This window comes from Euprymna scolopes, chromosome 14 (genome assembly GCF_053919585.1).
Source record: "Euprymna scolopes isolate OS-2025 chromosome 14, ASM5391958v1, whole genome shotgun sequence".
NCBI classification, from domain to species: domain Eukaryota; kingdom Metazoa; phylum Mollusca; class Cephalopoda; order Sepiida; family Sepiolidae; genus Euprymna; species Euprymna scolopes.
Window position 1 is genome coordinate 128,261,927 of NC_136495.1, and position 18,058 is coordinate 128,279,984.

At 34.6% G+C, this 18,058-nt stretch overlaps 1 protein-coding gene across 2 annotated transcripts in view; it reads right to left on the reverse strand.

Moving 5' to 3' along the window:
- Positions 1 to 252: 252 nt before the first annotated feature.
- The window catches only part of LOC145293264 (rhodopsin, GQ-coupled-like), a 132,183-nt gene continuing 114,377 nt past the window's right edge, over positions 253 to 18,058 (reverse strand). For both annotated transcript variants that reach the window (XM_080139860.1, XM_080139859.1), the window contains one exon: positions 253 to 8,483. In XM_080139860.1, the coding sequence (XP_079995986.1) occupies positions 8,333 to 8,483 (151 nt within the window). In that variant the 3' untranslated portion in view covers positions 253 to 8,332. The remainder of the gene's footprint in view (positions 8,484 to 18,058) is intronic.

Below are 18,058 nucleotides of genomic sequence, written 5' to 3' on the forward strand. Positions count from 1 at the left end.
TTATTTTATTTAATATTTTAATTTTAATAAATCGCGAGGTAAATTTATTTCAATAACATAAAAACATACCTCGACTCTAAAGATGGGTTGTCTGAAAATTTCAAATAAACTGGTAACTTAGAAATAGGGTTTTATTTGTTTAGAACAAACCAACTTTACATTTATATATATATAAGATATATATATATATATATATATATATATATATATATATATATGTATATGTGTGTGTGTGTGTGTGTGTGTGGGTGTAAATACAATTCATATTTTTGAAGAGATACCACAATGTTTTATTGCAGTTCATTTGCGAATTACATAAAATTATTTTTTTATATATATACGTTTGCAGATCCAGTATAATTTATTTAAATATTTTAAGTAATTTAGAAACAATCTATATTTTTTTTATCGCTAATTCACGTCAAATAAGGATGTTAGGGGCTACTATTTGGGACAAGAACTGAACGGACACTATGTAAGAAGTTAAGCAGCAAAATGTTTGTTCGATTACATTTAAACTTTTTCATGGCAGTACAGTCAAAGAAGGAGGACGTCGAGAGGAAATTTCAAATTCTAACAATTAAAGGGGAGACAACTATTTGAGTATAAGATCTCTCGGCATCTAGGGATCTTTACAGTGTAAAGGTGGGATTTTGCTGCTTTTCGGATTAGTAGGGGAATGCACTTTGGAGGGGTAGAAGTGCTAAGAGTTCATCGGAGCACATTCCATTAAAGCATTTGTAAAATAGGCACAGGCATGCAACACTTCATCAATGAGACAGAGGATGGAATTTGGTTGATAGTTCAGAACTTATTAGATTGGCACATCTTTTTTTTTTTACACAGTGATCACCACTTATCAAGGCCCGGAAGCCACTCAGGGATAAGGGTTATTGCAAGTACATTACGTTAGTGTGGAGATTTGATGAATTGTTTACTTGAGGGGGCGGTTCATTAGAAATTTGTTAACGTCTTCCCCCACTGAACCACGCTCTCGAGATCAGAGGAGAGAGAATCCAAGAGAACTTCGTCGTTTACAGCCTTTGATGTGTTGCCGTCTTTTTGAATCCTGTACTGTTAGCCATGGATGTCAGTGTTTCAGAAAGTTTCTCGTGATTAATTAAGGAAAGAAGTTTAGTCTTGATGACACTGAGTGTTTCCATCCATTTATATCCTCATTCCACTGCAGACTGGATATGTTTATCTAAAGTTTCAGCCATTATTTTATATGTGTTCATCCGTTTTTACCACGTGTCTGATATAAAGCGTGGTGTCATCAACAAATATTCCCATCTCGGAGACAATTTTATCAGAGACTTAATTTATGAATATCAGGAATAATAAAGGTCAAATGATTTACCACATAAGCGCACCAGCATATCTATTACGTTGCGTTGATGTACGGCTATTCGAGATCAACCTGGATTTTCTCCAAGAAGGATTTTATTTTATTTATCCAATAATACCATATGATTTAATTTTCATAACAAACCCTTGCGCCAGACCTATGCTTCTTCCAGTATGTGGTATATATGTTCAGAGCGTACAGTTTGGATATCCCCTGTTGGTCGGAAAGAAGTTAAGTATCTATGAGATAATGAACTAGTGCTTGATTAATTAAGGACTCAAGGATTTTGGCAAAGGGAGGGCTTAAGCTAATAAAACGATAATTTATTGGGCTGGTTTTTCGTTAGAATTCTTGCAATTAGGTTCCACAGAAACAGTTTTCCAGCAGTCAGGAAAGCAAACGTCTATGAGACAGTTGTTGAATTTGGAGAGAACTGGGACAACCTCAACGAAATATTTTTGAAACAGTATAAACAGTATAGCTAGAGTGAGATCAGGTCGACAAGCCTTTGATATCTTCTCTTGGATGCTGCTATTTCGCTCCTAAAAAATTTTTTACCTCTAAATTGCTTTGTCTATTTAATTGGACTTATGCCGAATAAATCTGCGATATGCATGCTGCCTTGGATAAATGGCAGCGGCGCAAGTAGATGTGACACACTGTGGAGAGTGGGGTTTGATATAAAATTTGCGTGTGGGGACATGCGCTTCAATTAGTGCTTTGAACCATTCATTGGTCTCATTTGGGCACTCTTCCATAAGAAGGACAAAGATATTTCCTCATAGAACCACTCTGATGTGATTGCTGATGTCTTCCCAGTCAGCTTTCTTGTAATACTTCGTCAGTTGAAGCTATAGCTCTTTAACTTGGGGGTAAGAGCTTGAGATGATGTCTAATATTATTACAACATTATCAGCGTGAGCAGTGCTAATTTGTTACACAATTGGTCTAGGAGGATGCTTATCCTGTCGATCTGGGAGACTTGTTGGTAACATTACTTTCCGTGTCAGGGAATGGGATATAGAAAAGTTATGTATAATGCTACCAGTTGCACCTGTGTAACTGCAGAAAACAAGTTATTGTGGTTGACATTAAAGTCACCAAGCACATGTACTCGGGTACTGATATCTAGGGAGAGTGCTGCATCTCTGCTGTCAGAGAAACGGTTGATTAGGGCACAGCCGGTGGATGAGGGAGAACGGTAGAGAAAAGTTCTGATTCTCTGATTCCAGGTTGGATTCCCTTAGAAAAGGGGAAAGTGTTACAAATATAGACTCCATCCATGCATGTGTTTTGTCTAAGTCCTTGCAGCAAATTAGAATATAGCCAAAAATGTTAAAGTGGTAATAGAAAATGGAGAAGTGTAGGTTGGTTTCACTAAGGGCTAATATATCGGGGGAGATTGCTAGGAGAAATGATTCTATATCGTTTAAGCAAGTTCTAAGTCCACAGATATTTGTAGATACGTGCCTAAAGGGGGGAGCGAATTGATTTTATTTGAGTGTGCGTTTGGTTTTGATAAATCTGTATCCGAATAGAATTTGCATTTTAATGTTATGAATGATCACAATCCGAGATGCAATCATAATGTGTATGAAAATTCAATTTTATCCACATTAAACATCCAATGAAAGGTTTTACATTATCTTCGTTCTATTTTTTAAAAATCTGTTTCAACTCTGAAGCTTTTCGTGGTGTATCCGGAGCATCAGTAAGGTCTGTCCAATGTCCTGCTGGCTTGCTAGGCCGGGAGAAGTCTCAATTGTTTCACTCTACATGAAGAGACATTCGATGAGCCAAATAAACTTATGATGGTCTCTGGTTTGTGATTTCATTTTCAAAATCACTAAAAGCTACACAAATAGGCTTTTTTAAAATTACATTTTCACCTCAAACAAGGCACATTGCTACTTTGGTATAGGGGGCTACTATCAGGGGCAGCAACTACTGGGGCACTATGTTGGGATTTGGGCAGCAAGATGTCGGTTCACGTTACCCTTGAACTTCTGCATGTCAGTACAGTTAGGGAAGCAGGGACCTGGAATGGAATTCGAGAGTCTAGCGGTTCTGGGGAAGAAACTACTGGAGTAGAAAGATCTTTTACATCTAGGGATCTCTACTGTGTGGGGGTGGGATTTAGCTGCCTCTCGGGTTTGTCGAGGATGTCTACGTCGTGGGGGCACAAGTGTCTGCAGTTCGTAAGAGCATTCACCATTAAAATACTTGTAGAACAGACAGAGGGATACAACGTTTCGTCGATTGGACAGAGGCTGAAGCTTAGATGCCAGTTCAGGGCTTATCAGATTGGCGGCTCTCTTCTGAACCTTGTCTAGGAGGGGGAGACTAGCAGCAGATGCACCAGCCCAAATGTGACAACAATACTACATACATGGGCGAATGGTGGCCTTATAGAGGCACAGGATACTTTCAGGTGTTAGTAGTTTTCAAGCACGGTAGAGAGAGCATACCTTTTTTGCAGCGGTCCTGGCAATGTTTTCAATATAATTGTTCCAACTCATGTTTCCTGTGAACGTTAGGCCAAGCAGTTTGAAAGATGTACTCTCAGACAGGAAGTCACTGGCCATTGCTATTGGTGGCAGAGAGGTTTCTTGTAATTATTGAATGAAACCAGTTTTGTCTTGGCAGCATTGAATGTGACCATTCATTTATGTTCCAATTCCCCTACAGATTGGAGGTCATCCTCTAGTGTTTTTGCCATTTCTTTAGTTATGTGTTCATTTGTTTTCCTGTCATGCCTGTTATAGAGCGTGGTGTCATCAGCATATATACCCATCTCAGAGGCAGTTTTGTCGGGGAGGTCATTAATAAATATTAGGAACAATAGAGGTCCAAGGATAGGCCCCTGAGGCACTCCCGCATTTATATCACACTGTTTAGATATACGACCGTCCAGGACAACCTGGATTTTTCTCTTATCTTAGAAGGATTTAATTATGTTAAGTATTCTACCAGTGATACCATATGATCTAATTTTCCTGAGGAGACCCTCATGCCATACCCTGTCAAAAGCCTTAGATATATCTAGAGCTACCGCTTTGCCCTCCCCCGCATGTCCAGTGAATGGTATAGACGTTCAGAGATTACAGTGAGGATGTCAGCTGTGCAACGGGCTTGTCTAAATCCATATTGTTTGTCAGTCAGAAATTTAGCATCTGTAAGGTGCCGGACTAGAGCATAGTTAATTATGGTCTCAAATATTTTGGCGAAAAGTGGGAGGAGGCTAATTGGGCGATAATTTGATGGGTCAGTTCTTTCGCCAGAATTCTTGAATACTGGTACCACAACAGCAGTTTTCCAACAGCCCGGAAAGCAAGATTCATTAAGGCATTTGTTGTAGAGTTTAGAGAGAATTGGAGCTACTTCGGCTGAGCACATTTTAATAGCACAGCTGGGATGAGATCAGGTCCACATGCTTTTAAAGTGTCAAGGTTTTTTATGATAGCGAGTACCTTAGCAAGGGTGATATTTAGATCGTCTAGTGTGGCGTCTGTCCGCAGAGGAAAATCAGGCAGAGGGTAGTTGGAAGGGTCCAGTGTGGAGTTCGAGGCAAACCGGCTGACAAGCATATTAGCCTTGTTGCTTGCTGAGCAAACAACCTCGTGATTGTTAGTTAGTGGGGGAATTGTTGATTGCCCATTATTTACTACGCTGTTGTAGATTTTCCAGAAGTCACGAGTTCCTAAGTTTTGTGTTTCGATGCGGTTTTTAGTGGTTTCAGTACATTCTCTCTTAGCTGTCGCTATTTCTTTCTTAACGTTACTTCTAGCTTCTATATACTTCTATTTGTTTGAACTGGACTTATGCCGGTTAAATCTGCGGTATGCATGCTGTCTTTGAGCAACGGCAGTAGCGCAAGTAGAAGTAAACCATTGGGGAAAGTGGGGCTTGCTATAAAATTTCCGCATGGAAACATGTGCTTCAATTGCTGTTTTGAACCATTCAGTGGTCTCATTTGCGCACTGTTCAGCAGGAAGAGAAAACATATTTTCCCATTGGAGGAATTCATATTTGAAAGAGAAAATTATGTAGCCGAGAAGAAAGTTGCTATTGTGATTACCTTCAGCGGATTCGTCGGTTTCTCTTCCCTCATTTTCTTCTTTAATCCTCACATTCCCTGAGCAATGTTTATTACCAGAGAAAAGTATTACTGTTTTCTTAATTGAAATCTATCCATAAAACACTTATCGCTCACCTTTTTTTTTTTTTACCTGGAAGTAGTATTTTTACCAATTTCAATGAACAAAAAATCAGAATGATATCGACGGAAAACCTGGGAGATTTAAAAATAGAACATATAGGTTATTACATGAAAATCATTGCTTAAACGCCTTCATTTTCGTAATAGTTATCTATTGAATGTTTGTTCACAAAAAGCCGCTTTTGAATCGAACATATTATAAACTCATTTTAATATTTCATCTTTCAACATATAAACGGTGCCAGGTAGAAGAATAACATACGATCTTATACAACGTATTTAAAAGCAGTCCATTTCAAAGTAGCTCTTTCGGCCCGTTGTGTACTGGTATATACTGAATAAGTTGCTTTATGAGCCATGTGTTTTTTCTTGTAGTTTTTCTCCTCCATTACCTATGCACATAATCGCAATCAAACGCACAATGAAAACCCTACTTCAAATACTTGTTTCCTTTTTTTATTCTACCATTCTCTGGCTACTTTTAAGTGGACCACACTAAAATTTTCAGATATTGCGTGAGATAATCCCGTGTCATGGAAGTGTGCAAAAAATATCTGCCAATTTGAGATTTGAGTTTTACCTTTCTGTACTTTTTTAAATAAATTCCAGATAAAATGACTAGTTTTTCTTAATTATCTTCCATTAAGCAATTAAAGTGTAACCCGGATATAAGAGACTCGAATATAAGAAAATGGACATAAGATACATTTTCTCTGGTCCCAAGTCAGAGCCTGTGTTAATGCAGAGCGTAGCCCGGATTACAGATATAAGAGAGATGAAAGAACAGGAGACGAAGTCTATTACATCCGGGTTACACAGTAATAAGATTTTTTCTGTTTATTCGTGTATTTTGACTTTGTTATAAAAGCAAGCACATTTTAACGATTTAAATATGCATTTAATCAATGATTTTCTTTATTCATTTCTTGTTAGTAACCCGACATTATTGTTTGAATTATTTTAATCTTTTTTTTTTTTTTTAATAAATATTAAATAAGATTTAGTTTGGCATTCACAAATATAGTTAACATTTACATTCTGTTAGGTTGTTTTGCATTACGGCACATCAACAGTTTTCATGTCTCTTCTTGCCAAATTCATTAAAGTTTGTAAAAAGTTCGTGTTCTTCTATGGGAAAAATGGTTGCGTTCATGTTTACTTTTCAGACTCTGGGTCATAAACTTTGTCATTATGTACGTACTGTTTGATCACAAAAATTCATATCACATTGTTACTTAAACAACATCCGGGCAAGAATAAAACGAACCAGATTCTTGTCAATGACACGAAAAAAAAAGGGGGGATCGGTTTTTTAATTTTTTTTATTTTAAATGCATTCAAGCATGTCGATGTGAGGCTTTGCTATCTGACTGTCAATCGGTCGCTCTGTCGTGCTTATGTTTGGACTAGCTTTTAGAAATGGATCTATACATCTCTATAAGACACACTACATGTCCACCTGTGTGCCGATCTGTCACGTTCAAGTTTGAAATAATTTTTCGACAATAGCGTGACATAATTACAAGCCGAGAACTGAAAAATAAGCTAAATAAAAACGTCTCAATCTGTAAAGTTATAAAAATGATATAATGTATGAAGAGGCATTGATGTCTTTTTTTTATCGACCTGCATACTAGTAAACGGTGTAGCCTTTGTTATTACAACATTACTTATGCAGACAATTTCGTCAATAAGCGGTGGATTTATTTATTTATTTATTTTCAGGTTGTACTTAGTTTAAAGATAAATAAAATATGTTCAAGTTATCACTAAGCCTTTTTTCTGGAAATGGTTTCTAGTCAGATTTGGGTACGCTTCTGTGTTTTTATCTTTTCAAAAGACATCTATATGTAATTGACGAAATCAACTAAACTGAAAATAACGAAAAAATATGAATGGTTTAAAAAGTTTAAAACTGTTCAGCTCGATATAAAATCCAATTTTCTTTTTCTCTGCTGTTACCTATACTACACTTTTGTCGATTTTTCATTTATAAACATTCAGATTGGAAGAAAAAAAATTGGGATTCGTCTATAGTAAAGACCAAAGTGTAATACATTTTATAAATAAATAAATCTGTCCAATCACACAAATATCAGTGAAATAAAAACGACTGAACGTAACGATCTCAAAGGTTTAGTGAAATAAGACAGCAAATAGCAAGTTAGACACACCTACGTCTAAAATTAAATCTATTTTCGTAGTCAGGCATTAAATCTATTTTCATAGTAAGGCATTCCCCTTTTTTGCCCCCCTTTTTTTCAATGTTCCTTGATACATTATCATTTCATTTTTGTAACTTAACAGATTGAGACATTATCTTATATGGTTGTGAATATTAAGTTGGACACTAGCGAAGTATCCCTTTTTCTTTTCATTTCTGACGGAGGGTGTACATACGTTTCTGGAAAATCTGTTATCTAAGCATAATGTATCTTATATGCGTCCATCAAATCGGCGAGATTAGAGATAAAGATGCTATTTCAAACTCGAGTGTGACAGATAGATGGATAAACAGAATAACTTATATAAACTCGTGGACAAATCTAAATACGCAAATTCAAACTTAAGCGTGACAGCCATACAAAAATACAATTTAAAACTTAAGCGACACGAATAGACAGACAGCGCATGGTAATATCTGATCATACAGCTTAGCAATCGTCGGTTGAATCGGTTGATTATTTGGTTTATTTTAGATTTGGTTTCTGAGAATGCCTGATCAGGTACCGGTTGTGATTTGATAACGGGACTAAGTTCGTATTTTATGTTTCCACTTCGTCCGGGGTATTAACAAAGCGAGACGTGCATTCCATGCCTTCATACTGGGTATTTTCAGAGCGAATCGCTCCCTCCAGCATCGACGATCGAGTTTGATAAAATGACGGAAGTCGACCTTTTGGAATCCGTGGTTTTCTGCAATAAGATATGAGATAAACAAAAACAGATTAGTTCAGTAAAAATACTCAATAACACAAATACAAAAAATAAAAACAGAATATGCATAATACTTTATATATATATATATATATATATATATACATATATATGTTTTTTTTTTATTATTTGAACCGAAGGTGTATTAATTTAATATATTACAGGTTGTTTCAACAGACAGGATAAAAATTGTCTGTCTATTGAAATAGCCTGTAATGAATTAAATTAATACACCCGAGGTTGAAATAATAAAAATATATATCTAGCTCTGCTAACGTATTGAGCATTTTTCCTTGTGCTTTTTTTCCATACTTCTTAATATATATATATATATATATATATATACATATATACATATATATATATATATATATATATATATACATAGACGCCCCCCATATATATATATATATATATATATATATATATATATATATATATATATGAGAAAAATACACTGATAAAAATACAAATTTACATAATTTATTAATTCATCAAAAATTTAAGGAAACAAGAATCTTACAACAGATTTTGCTTAGTCCATGGAGATTCAAACAGAAGTTTTTATTAAGCGTAAATAGTAAAATAAAACATTAGAGTGTTTTAGAATGACGATTTAGGATAAGATCGAAAACAGTGATTGAAATAATGGAAATAGCATTCCGACGAAATAGAGAAATAAAAAGGAACAAACTGTGTTAGATTTTCATCAACGTTTCGTCTTTATTTCAAGACTTTATCTGGATGAAAGTCTCGAAATAAAGACACAGTTTGTTCCTTTTTATTTCTCTATTTCGTCGGAATGCTATTTCCATTATTTTCACCCCCCACACCCGTGTGTGTGTGTGTGTGTGTGTGTGTGTGTGTGTGTGTCTGTGTCTGTGTCTGTGTCTGGTTAAATATTAAGCTAATCATATTTTTGTTTTTGTCCATTTTAGTTCGTCGAGATAGTAGAAATATTCGCCAAACGTATAAACGTTTTCAACCCATATGGGTCGTTTTCAGGTACCGCTGTATAGTGAATGTTCATTGGTAAATGTACTTATCAGATGATGCTGTTGACTATACTGTACTTTATTTTGCGAGAAAGTTAGCTCGTCATATTGAAAAAACTAACAAAAAAGAATATGCAGAGCTTAACCCTGATATTCAACTGGCCTCTACAAATGTAACAATGCTTCCCAATGTGTGTGCGCGTGTGTGTGTATGTGTGTGCGAGTTTTTTTAAGAGGCGGCAAAATTAAATTGCCTACTCTATTTCCTTTATTACGTATTTGGCAACTATCGGTTATTTTGTATTCAGTATTTGGCAACTATCGGTTATTTTGTATTCAGCATTGTTTCATCATGTGGTTTCAGCAGGACGGACTCAAATGTCAAAGAACGAGCTATACGAATCGGCACTGTTTGAGTCGATTAACAAAGAAAAGTCCAGGACGACTGGAAACGATCCCGTAATAAGCAAAGAGCTTATACAGCACCTGGAAATCTCAAATGGTCACCCATCTGCTACTGGCCAGACTCATCGTTGCTTAACTTTGCAGATCTGGCGAGACCCGTTGTGATTATGCCGTAAACAATATCTTATTTAGAATTTTACCAGCAGGCACATGCTAGAAGTGTAGTAAAATGTAATAAAATAATGTTTTAAAAATATCTTATTTAGGGATTTTTCAAAGTATGACCTTTTTTTTTTTCGACAATTTGAAAGTGTTTCAAGCTTAAAATGAAAAAAAAGGAGATAGTGAAGGAGATAAAAATATGTCAGAGATATCTGGAAAGGGGTTACGATCCGAAAGAATGAATGGCGTCGATATATTTTCAAAATGCACATTGTAAATTTTAAATCAGATTTGTATTGTTTATCCCCATGTTTATTTTAAAAAAGAGATAATTAGATAAAAAGACGTAATAAAAGCAAAACAAAACACGTGATGTTCAAAAACATTGGCTTATATTCAAATTTTAGAGCATCTTTCGTTTACCTATATCTTTCACTCCAAACAATGTTCATTGCTACTTTAATGTACGGTACTACTATCAGGGACATAAGCTACAGGGGTATTATGTGGAGAGTTGGGCAACGAGATGTCGGTTCACGTAACACTTGAACTTCTGCATGTCAGTACAGTTGTGGATACAGGGACCCGGAAGGGAGTTCCAAAGTCTAGCAATTCTGGGAAAGAAAATACTGGAGTAGAAACCTCTCTTACATCTAGAGATCTCTACTGTATAGGGTAAAATTTAGCTGCTTCTCGGGTTTTTCGGGGGGGTATTTACGTCGAGGGGGGTACAAGTACTTGCAGTTCGTCGGAGTATTCACCATTAAAATACTTGAAGAATGGTGCATTTCGTTGATGGGACAAAGGCTGAAGCTTAGATGATAGTGCAGGACCTATTAGGTTAGTGACTCTATTTTGAACCCTGCCTAGGAGAAAAAGACTAGTAGCAGATGCACCAGCTGAAATGTGACAACAATACTCCATACATGGGCGAATGGTGGCCTTATAGAGGTAGAGGATGCTTTCAGGCGTTAGCAGTTTTCTAGCACGGTAGAGAGAGCCTACCTTTTTCGCAGCGTTCCTGGCAATGCTCTTAATGTAACTATTCCAACTCATGTTCCATGTGAACGTTAAACCGCGGAGTTTAATAGAAGAACTTTCAGATAATGAATCTTTGGCCATTGCTGTTGGTGGTAGAGAAGGTTTCTTGTAATTATTGAAAGAAACAAGTTTAGTCTTGGCAGCATTGAATGTGACCATCCATTTTCGCCCCCATTCCTCTACAGATTTAAGGTCATCATCTAGTGTTTCTGCCATCGTCTTAGATATGTGTTATTTTGTTTTCCTATCGTGCATGTTATAGAGCCTGGTCTCATCAGCATATATACTCATCTCAGATACAAATTTTTCAGGGAGATCATTTAGGAATATTGGAAATAATAAAGCTCCAAGGACAGACTCCCGATGTACTCCCGTATTTATATCATAGTGTTTAAATGTACGACCGTCCAGGACACCCTGGATGTTCTCTTGCTTTTATTATGTTAAGTATTCGTCCAGTGATACCGTATGATCTGATTTTCCTGAGAAGACCTTCATCCTATAATCTGTTAAAAGCCGTAGATATATCTAGGGCTACAGCTGTTGAACCAACTACAATATGGTCGTCTTCAAGTCCAACCAGAACAAGTTCTTGATGAGCCGTCACCTTAAGTAATCCAAGTTTACCAAATTTCTACTACTAATTATTATTAAGATACTGTCCCATTGACTATCGTACACTCATTTACCCTTATCCTTGAGTAGCATTCGGGTCTTGATAAGTGGTTACTCCTTTGAAGAAAAAAAAACTCTAATGTAATTGATTCGCTTTACGAGAAAGATACTTTTCTCATTTCTCTTTTGAAACATTTTCTCTTCGTTGGAAAAAAGGGATTATATGTTGAGTATTTAGCATAAACCTTATAAAATTAATAAGATTAAAATCCCATTTCATTCAAAACAAATTATTTTTATGTCGATGGTGATCATTTTATAGAAATCTCTTTTCTTTTCATCATACCCACATTGATGGAGATATTATCTCTAGAAAGCTTTCGGAACGCAGTGTCTCCTCTCATCAAAAGAAAAACGTTTTATATTCAGCTTATCGTCAGCAACATCAATTTATACTTGGTAATTGCCATCCGGTAATTATCGGATTACGTTCATTCAAGTGAGGAATAAGCAGTAAAAATATACAAAAAACACATCGTTAAAAGTTATTTCACAAAGAATGCAGCGGATGCAATGTGATGCAATGTGATGAAAATGGAAAGTGTTGCTTTTTATTGTGTTTTTTTTGTGTTCTATTTTTTTGTGTGCTTACACTTTTAAAGTTCTTCTTCATGTTTATAAATGTGCTTTTCTTTTACTGAATGTAACAGATTCTAAAATACATTTACAAAATTATTCCACACTGAAGACACACTTACAAATATGCTTTTATCATGGAAACTTCGTCTGACGCTAGACACACGAAAGAATGAAATACGTCTATTTTTCTGTTGCGATAATAAAACGCGTTCCTGCTAAGATTAGAAGTGAGCCAAGCAGATTTCATATGGCTATTTCATAGCTATAAGGGAAATGTAAATAACGATTAGCAACGTTTTTTCTGCAGGAAAAAGATTGTGGAGAAAAGAAGAGATAATTTCCTACTAGATTTCGAAGTCGGTTTTTGTATTTATATTTTGTGAACAACGCATGTAAATGTGTTATGCTCTGGGTTTTGAGTGTTTGTATAAACGTATGTTGCATTGGCCAGGGGATATATTGCAGTTCCTATTTACATAAAGGTATCATATTCCATAAGAAAAAAGTCAAGTACGTCCAAGGATGGAATACTGTTGCCATATCTGGGCAGGAGCTGCTAAAAACAGCCTATCCTGCCTTGACAGAGTACAAAATAGACTTCGTGGCTTAGTGGGGGATGCTCTTTTCTCTACCCTGCAACCTCTCTCCCACAGAAGAGACGTTGCGAGCCTATCCTTGTTTTATCGTTATTTCCATGGCAGGTGTTCGTCTGAACTCCAATCTCTGGTCCCTCATCGCCAATCTTTTACGAAAAACACCCGTCTAGCTGAATCCACTGTGAAAAATTTCCCCCACTCTATATCTGTGCCTAAATCAAAACGCGGATTCCATGAACAAAGCTTCTTTCTTAGAACTGCACGCCTGTGGAACTGTTCCGTCTGCCTGCTTCCCACCGGACTACAACTTGGATGTCTTCAAGTCCAATGTTAACAAATTCTTAATGAACCGCCCCCTTAAGTAAACACTTCATCAAATCTCCACACTAACGTAATGTACTTGCAATAACCCTTATCCCTGAGTGGCTTCCGGGCCTTGATAAGTGGTGATCACTGTGTAAAAAAAAGAAGAAGAAGAATATATAGAATAAGATGCTACATACTTTTTCCTTACCCACAAGTCCTTCTATCTTCACTACTGATAACTACTGTGATAAACATGCAACGACCAACAGCATAACCGATTGAGACACATGTTTTTTTCTTATTTTGTGAAACCACAGAAAACACCATATTTTAAAAATATAACTTTATTTCAGCTGTCTCAGTCGTGTTCACAAGAAGTCTGCTTGAGTGTCTACATGCTTGTTTTTTCAGCCCTGCTTTCCAGCTTTGAAGCACGTCTTCTCACTTTCGTGACCAAACTCAAACTCCTCAATCTCATCTTCTTGACCTCTTGACCTGTCAGTTCCGTTGCGTCATCATCAAAAGCACACGTCTCCTAACATGTGCCCTCTGCCATGTACGCAACTGCTCAAGATTATTTTGTTTATTTAACTTAGATAATTTATGTAAATATCGTCAAGTAAACAATAAATAACTCCCAATCTAAACTATTTTAACAATATCAACGGATAGATAGATAGATAGATAGATAGATAGATAGATAATAATTAATTTAAATTTTAACCATGTTATTATCTAACAAATGTAGAAAACATAAACCTTTCTGAATTTCGAATCCTTGCTACTGACATTCGTTTATATTCTTTCATCCTTGGGGGAATTTATGATTTTTGTAGAGTAATGTACATGGATAGTCCACTTTTGTGCCGGTTATTACTTGTTATGTAGGTTTACCATTACAATCGATTAGATTAGTACATGTTTTGCTTTCGCATTGAAACGTGCTAGTTTTTCCATGCTTCCGTTCAGTAGCATGGGGGCAGTAGCGCGTGTAATTGTGAGGCAAGGGTTGCGCAATAACCAACCACACCTCTCCTGAATCGGCGCCGTTTGAGTCCAGTGGCAAGGACAAGACCAGGACGACTGGAAACAATGCCGAGATAAGCAGAGAGCACATACAGCACCTGGAAGTCCCAAATGGTCACCCATTTAGTACTGACCAGGTCAACGTTGCTTAACTTCGGTGATCCAGCGAGAACCGGTGTGTCAACGTGATTACGCCGTAATTATGCGTTAGTTTTTGCATGATAACGTAACGAATCATTAAAATCGTTTAGATTATTAGATGTTATTTGGATTTAATCTCACAATCGCATGGATTATAACATGATTCAAGACTTGGCATTAAAAAATGGTTTGTATCAGTACATTTTATTTCGACGTAACATTACATTTTATTTCGACGTAACATTACATGTCTTCAAGTCCAACACAAACAAATTCCTGATGAACCGCCCCCCCTAAGTAATGACACCTTACCAATTCTCCAATACTATTGCTACACTATCCATTTGATTACTGTACACACAATAACCCTTATCCCCGAGTGGCCATTGGGCTTTGATAAATGGTGAAATCCATGTAAAAAAAAATATTTCAAGGCAACATTACCCTTGCGTAGATTATTAGATTCTATTAAGATTTATCCTTGAAACGTTTATAACAGGGGTCTCCAAAATTTTCAAACGGAGAATGCCATATTGCTGATATTCGAGAGCTATACGCCCCCCCCAATAACCTGGATGTGTTTTATACTGTTTTGCTTATAAGCTTTGCTTTTAGCGAAAATTCACTCCAAAACTTCATTATATTAATCATCTTTTGAACAAAAAGGAAAATCACCACACTATTTTCATACATATCTCATTTCTTTTTAAAATTTACCCTGAATATTTTTCCTTTTTCTATTAGAACCTCACGGGCCTGATGAAATACTTTGGCGAGCCGGATCTTGTTCACTGGCGGTAGTTCGGAGAACCTTGGTGTAGAATATTATAGATTACTGTTATTTATCATGAAACATGGCTTATTACGTGCTATTGGAAATATAGATTAAAGAATGTTTTGAATTTTCTATTGCAACCACGTATATATCATTTTCACACATTTTAATTAAGAAAAATGCTCTAAATATTTATGCGTTTTCTATTAGAACTCCACGGGCCTGAGTAAATACTTTGGTGAGCCGGATCTGAGCCGTGGACCGTAGTTTGGAAAACCCTGGTGTAGAGTATTACAGGTTATTTGCATTTATCAAGAAACATGGGAATTGATATGTGCTTTTTTGTAATATCGATTAAAGCTTGTAGGTTGTTAAATGTTATGAATTTTCTATTGCATATATGATATATTTTATTTAATATTACAATCACTAACACTATTATTTTATTTTGATTTATCATATAAAGTTGTGTATGATTACGTGCAATTTTTTTTATTAAACATTACAATCGCATAGATTATTTAATGTCATTTTAATTTAAAACGTGTAGATTCTTACATATTATTTTTTTTATTTAAGATTAAAATCTGGAAAGTTTTGGCATTTTATTTTGATTTTATATTAAGACGTGTCGATTATCACATGCATATTAAAATTAATCACATTAACGTATTTTGGAATTAACATAAAAACGTGTTGATTATTATATATTATTGTGATTTTCTATAACGATCGCGTAGATTATTATATCTTCTTTTGTCTAAAATATTAAAAATAGCGTAGATTTATATTTTAACTTTACTTATAATGAATATTTGAAGATTATTGCAAGTTAATTTCAATTTATTTTTGACATCACGTCGATTACTGCATGCTATTTTAAATTTTCATAAAGATATACCGATTATTGAACGTTATTTTAAATTTTCATTAAAATATACCGATTATTGCACGTTATTTTAAATTTTCATTAAAATATACTGATTATTGCACGTTCTTTTAAATTTTCATTAAAATATACCGATTATTGCACGTTATTTTAAATTTTCATTAAAATATACCGATTATTGCACGTTATTTTAAATTTTCATTAAAATATACCGATTACTGCCCGTTATTTTATCTTATATAACTTACTGTTGATTTTATACGTCGAATCCTTCTATTTGTGAGGTGATAAAACTTCCCGAATGTACCTGTGATATAAGGCTTTATAAGAGTGTTAACTTTGGTAAAAATGGGACTGTTTCTTATTTAATCGGATTTTTTTCGATATTATCTACATTTATCAAGGCAATACAAAACATATCAAAGTAAACCTCTAAATACATAACCTACATCACGCACCTTTGTGTGAAATTTCGAAAAATCATTCTAGCCGTTTCAGAGTCCATATGGGTGGAGCTTACACAAGACGACACCGACACACACAAACAACGTGTTTTTTTATTTATAAGCAGAGATAATAATGTATAAAAAATAGGTGTTATTTTTATTTTTATTTCAGTCGTTTAGATTATTATTGCATTTGATTTTGATTTTAATATCAACGCGTATACATCATTACATGCAATTTTCATTTTAAAATAAAACTGCGTAAGTTATTACATTTTTATTTGACTATTAATGCAAACTACCACATGTAAAATGTAAGTTATTACATTTTATTTGACTATTAATGTAAGTTATTAGTTTTTTACTTGGATTTAAATGTGATGTATTAATTTTTTTCTTTAGAACTAAAATGTGATCTAATAAATTTTTTATTTGAATTTTAATGTAAGTTATTACATTTTTATTTGAATTTAAATGTAAGTTATTAATTTTTTTATTCGATTTATTGTGAGTTATTGCATTTATTGACTTTATGAATAAACAAACTTTTGGCAATGTACGTTCATAAGGTCTGAAGAAATGCTGGTTTTTGAAAATTTTCAAACGATATAATGCTTGAAATTGCCGAACTGGCCATTGAAACAATTGTAACATAAATGAAACACACTTTTCGTTGCCATCAACGCCTTGTCTTGAAATTTTTATTTTGCGCACAGTATGTATATATATATATATATATATATATATATATATATATATATATATACATATGTGTGGTTATATATATGTGTATATATATGTATATATATGTATATATATATATATATATATATATATATATATCTTGGTTTAAACCGAAACCAAAACTCATGAAGTATTTTTTAGTAAATTATTCATAAAAATAGATGACTTAAGTGCTATCAGCTATAATCGAAAGCGAAACCAAAACTATTTATTACAAGAAATGGAAGCTCATAACAGTAAAACGACAGTCATTCGGAAGTAAAAAAAATGTAACCGTGACACACAAAGTAACAGAAACGCTACCGTATTAATATCTAGATTACAGATGGGTTGATGAGTAAACGTTTCTTTATTTGACGTTGAAAAAATTGTTTCTATAATTTAAGATTATTTCATTTATTTTCAATTCTGATTCAACATTGAAATGTGTACATTATTACTAGGGCTATGACAACAGCATGTTCTTTTCATTATTCAGACTCTTGAGTGTGTACCCATTGATAGCATATATGCTTTTCTATAGAAGTGATGCGTTTCTCGGTTGATTAAGTGTATCTGTGTAGAATATATACTCGAGAGTCAAAAGAATGAAAAGAATATTCTGTTTTCATAGTCCTAATTATTACATATATTATTAATTCAAAACTACAATCGCGCCAGTTTCTATGTCTTACTTCGATTCATCATTTAAAACAAGTAGATTATTATATGTTTTTATTAACAATTATTATCACGTAGATTATTATGTTTTTATTAACAATTATTATCACGTAG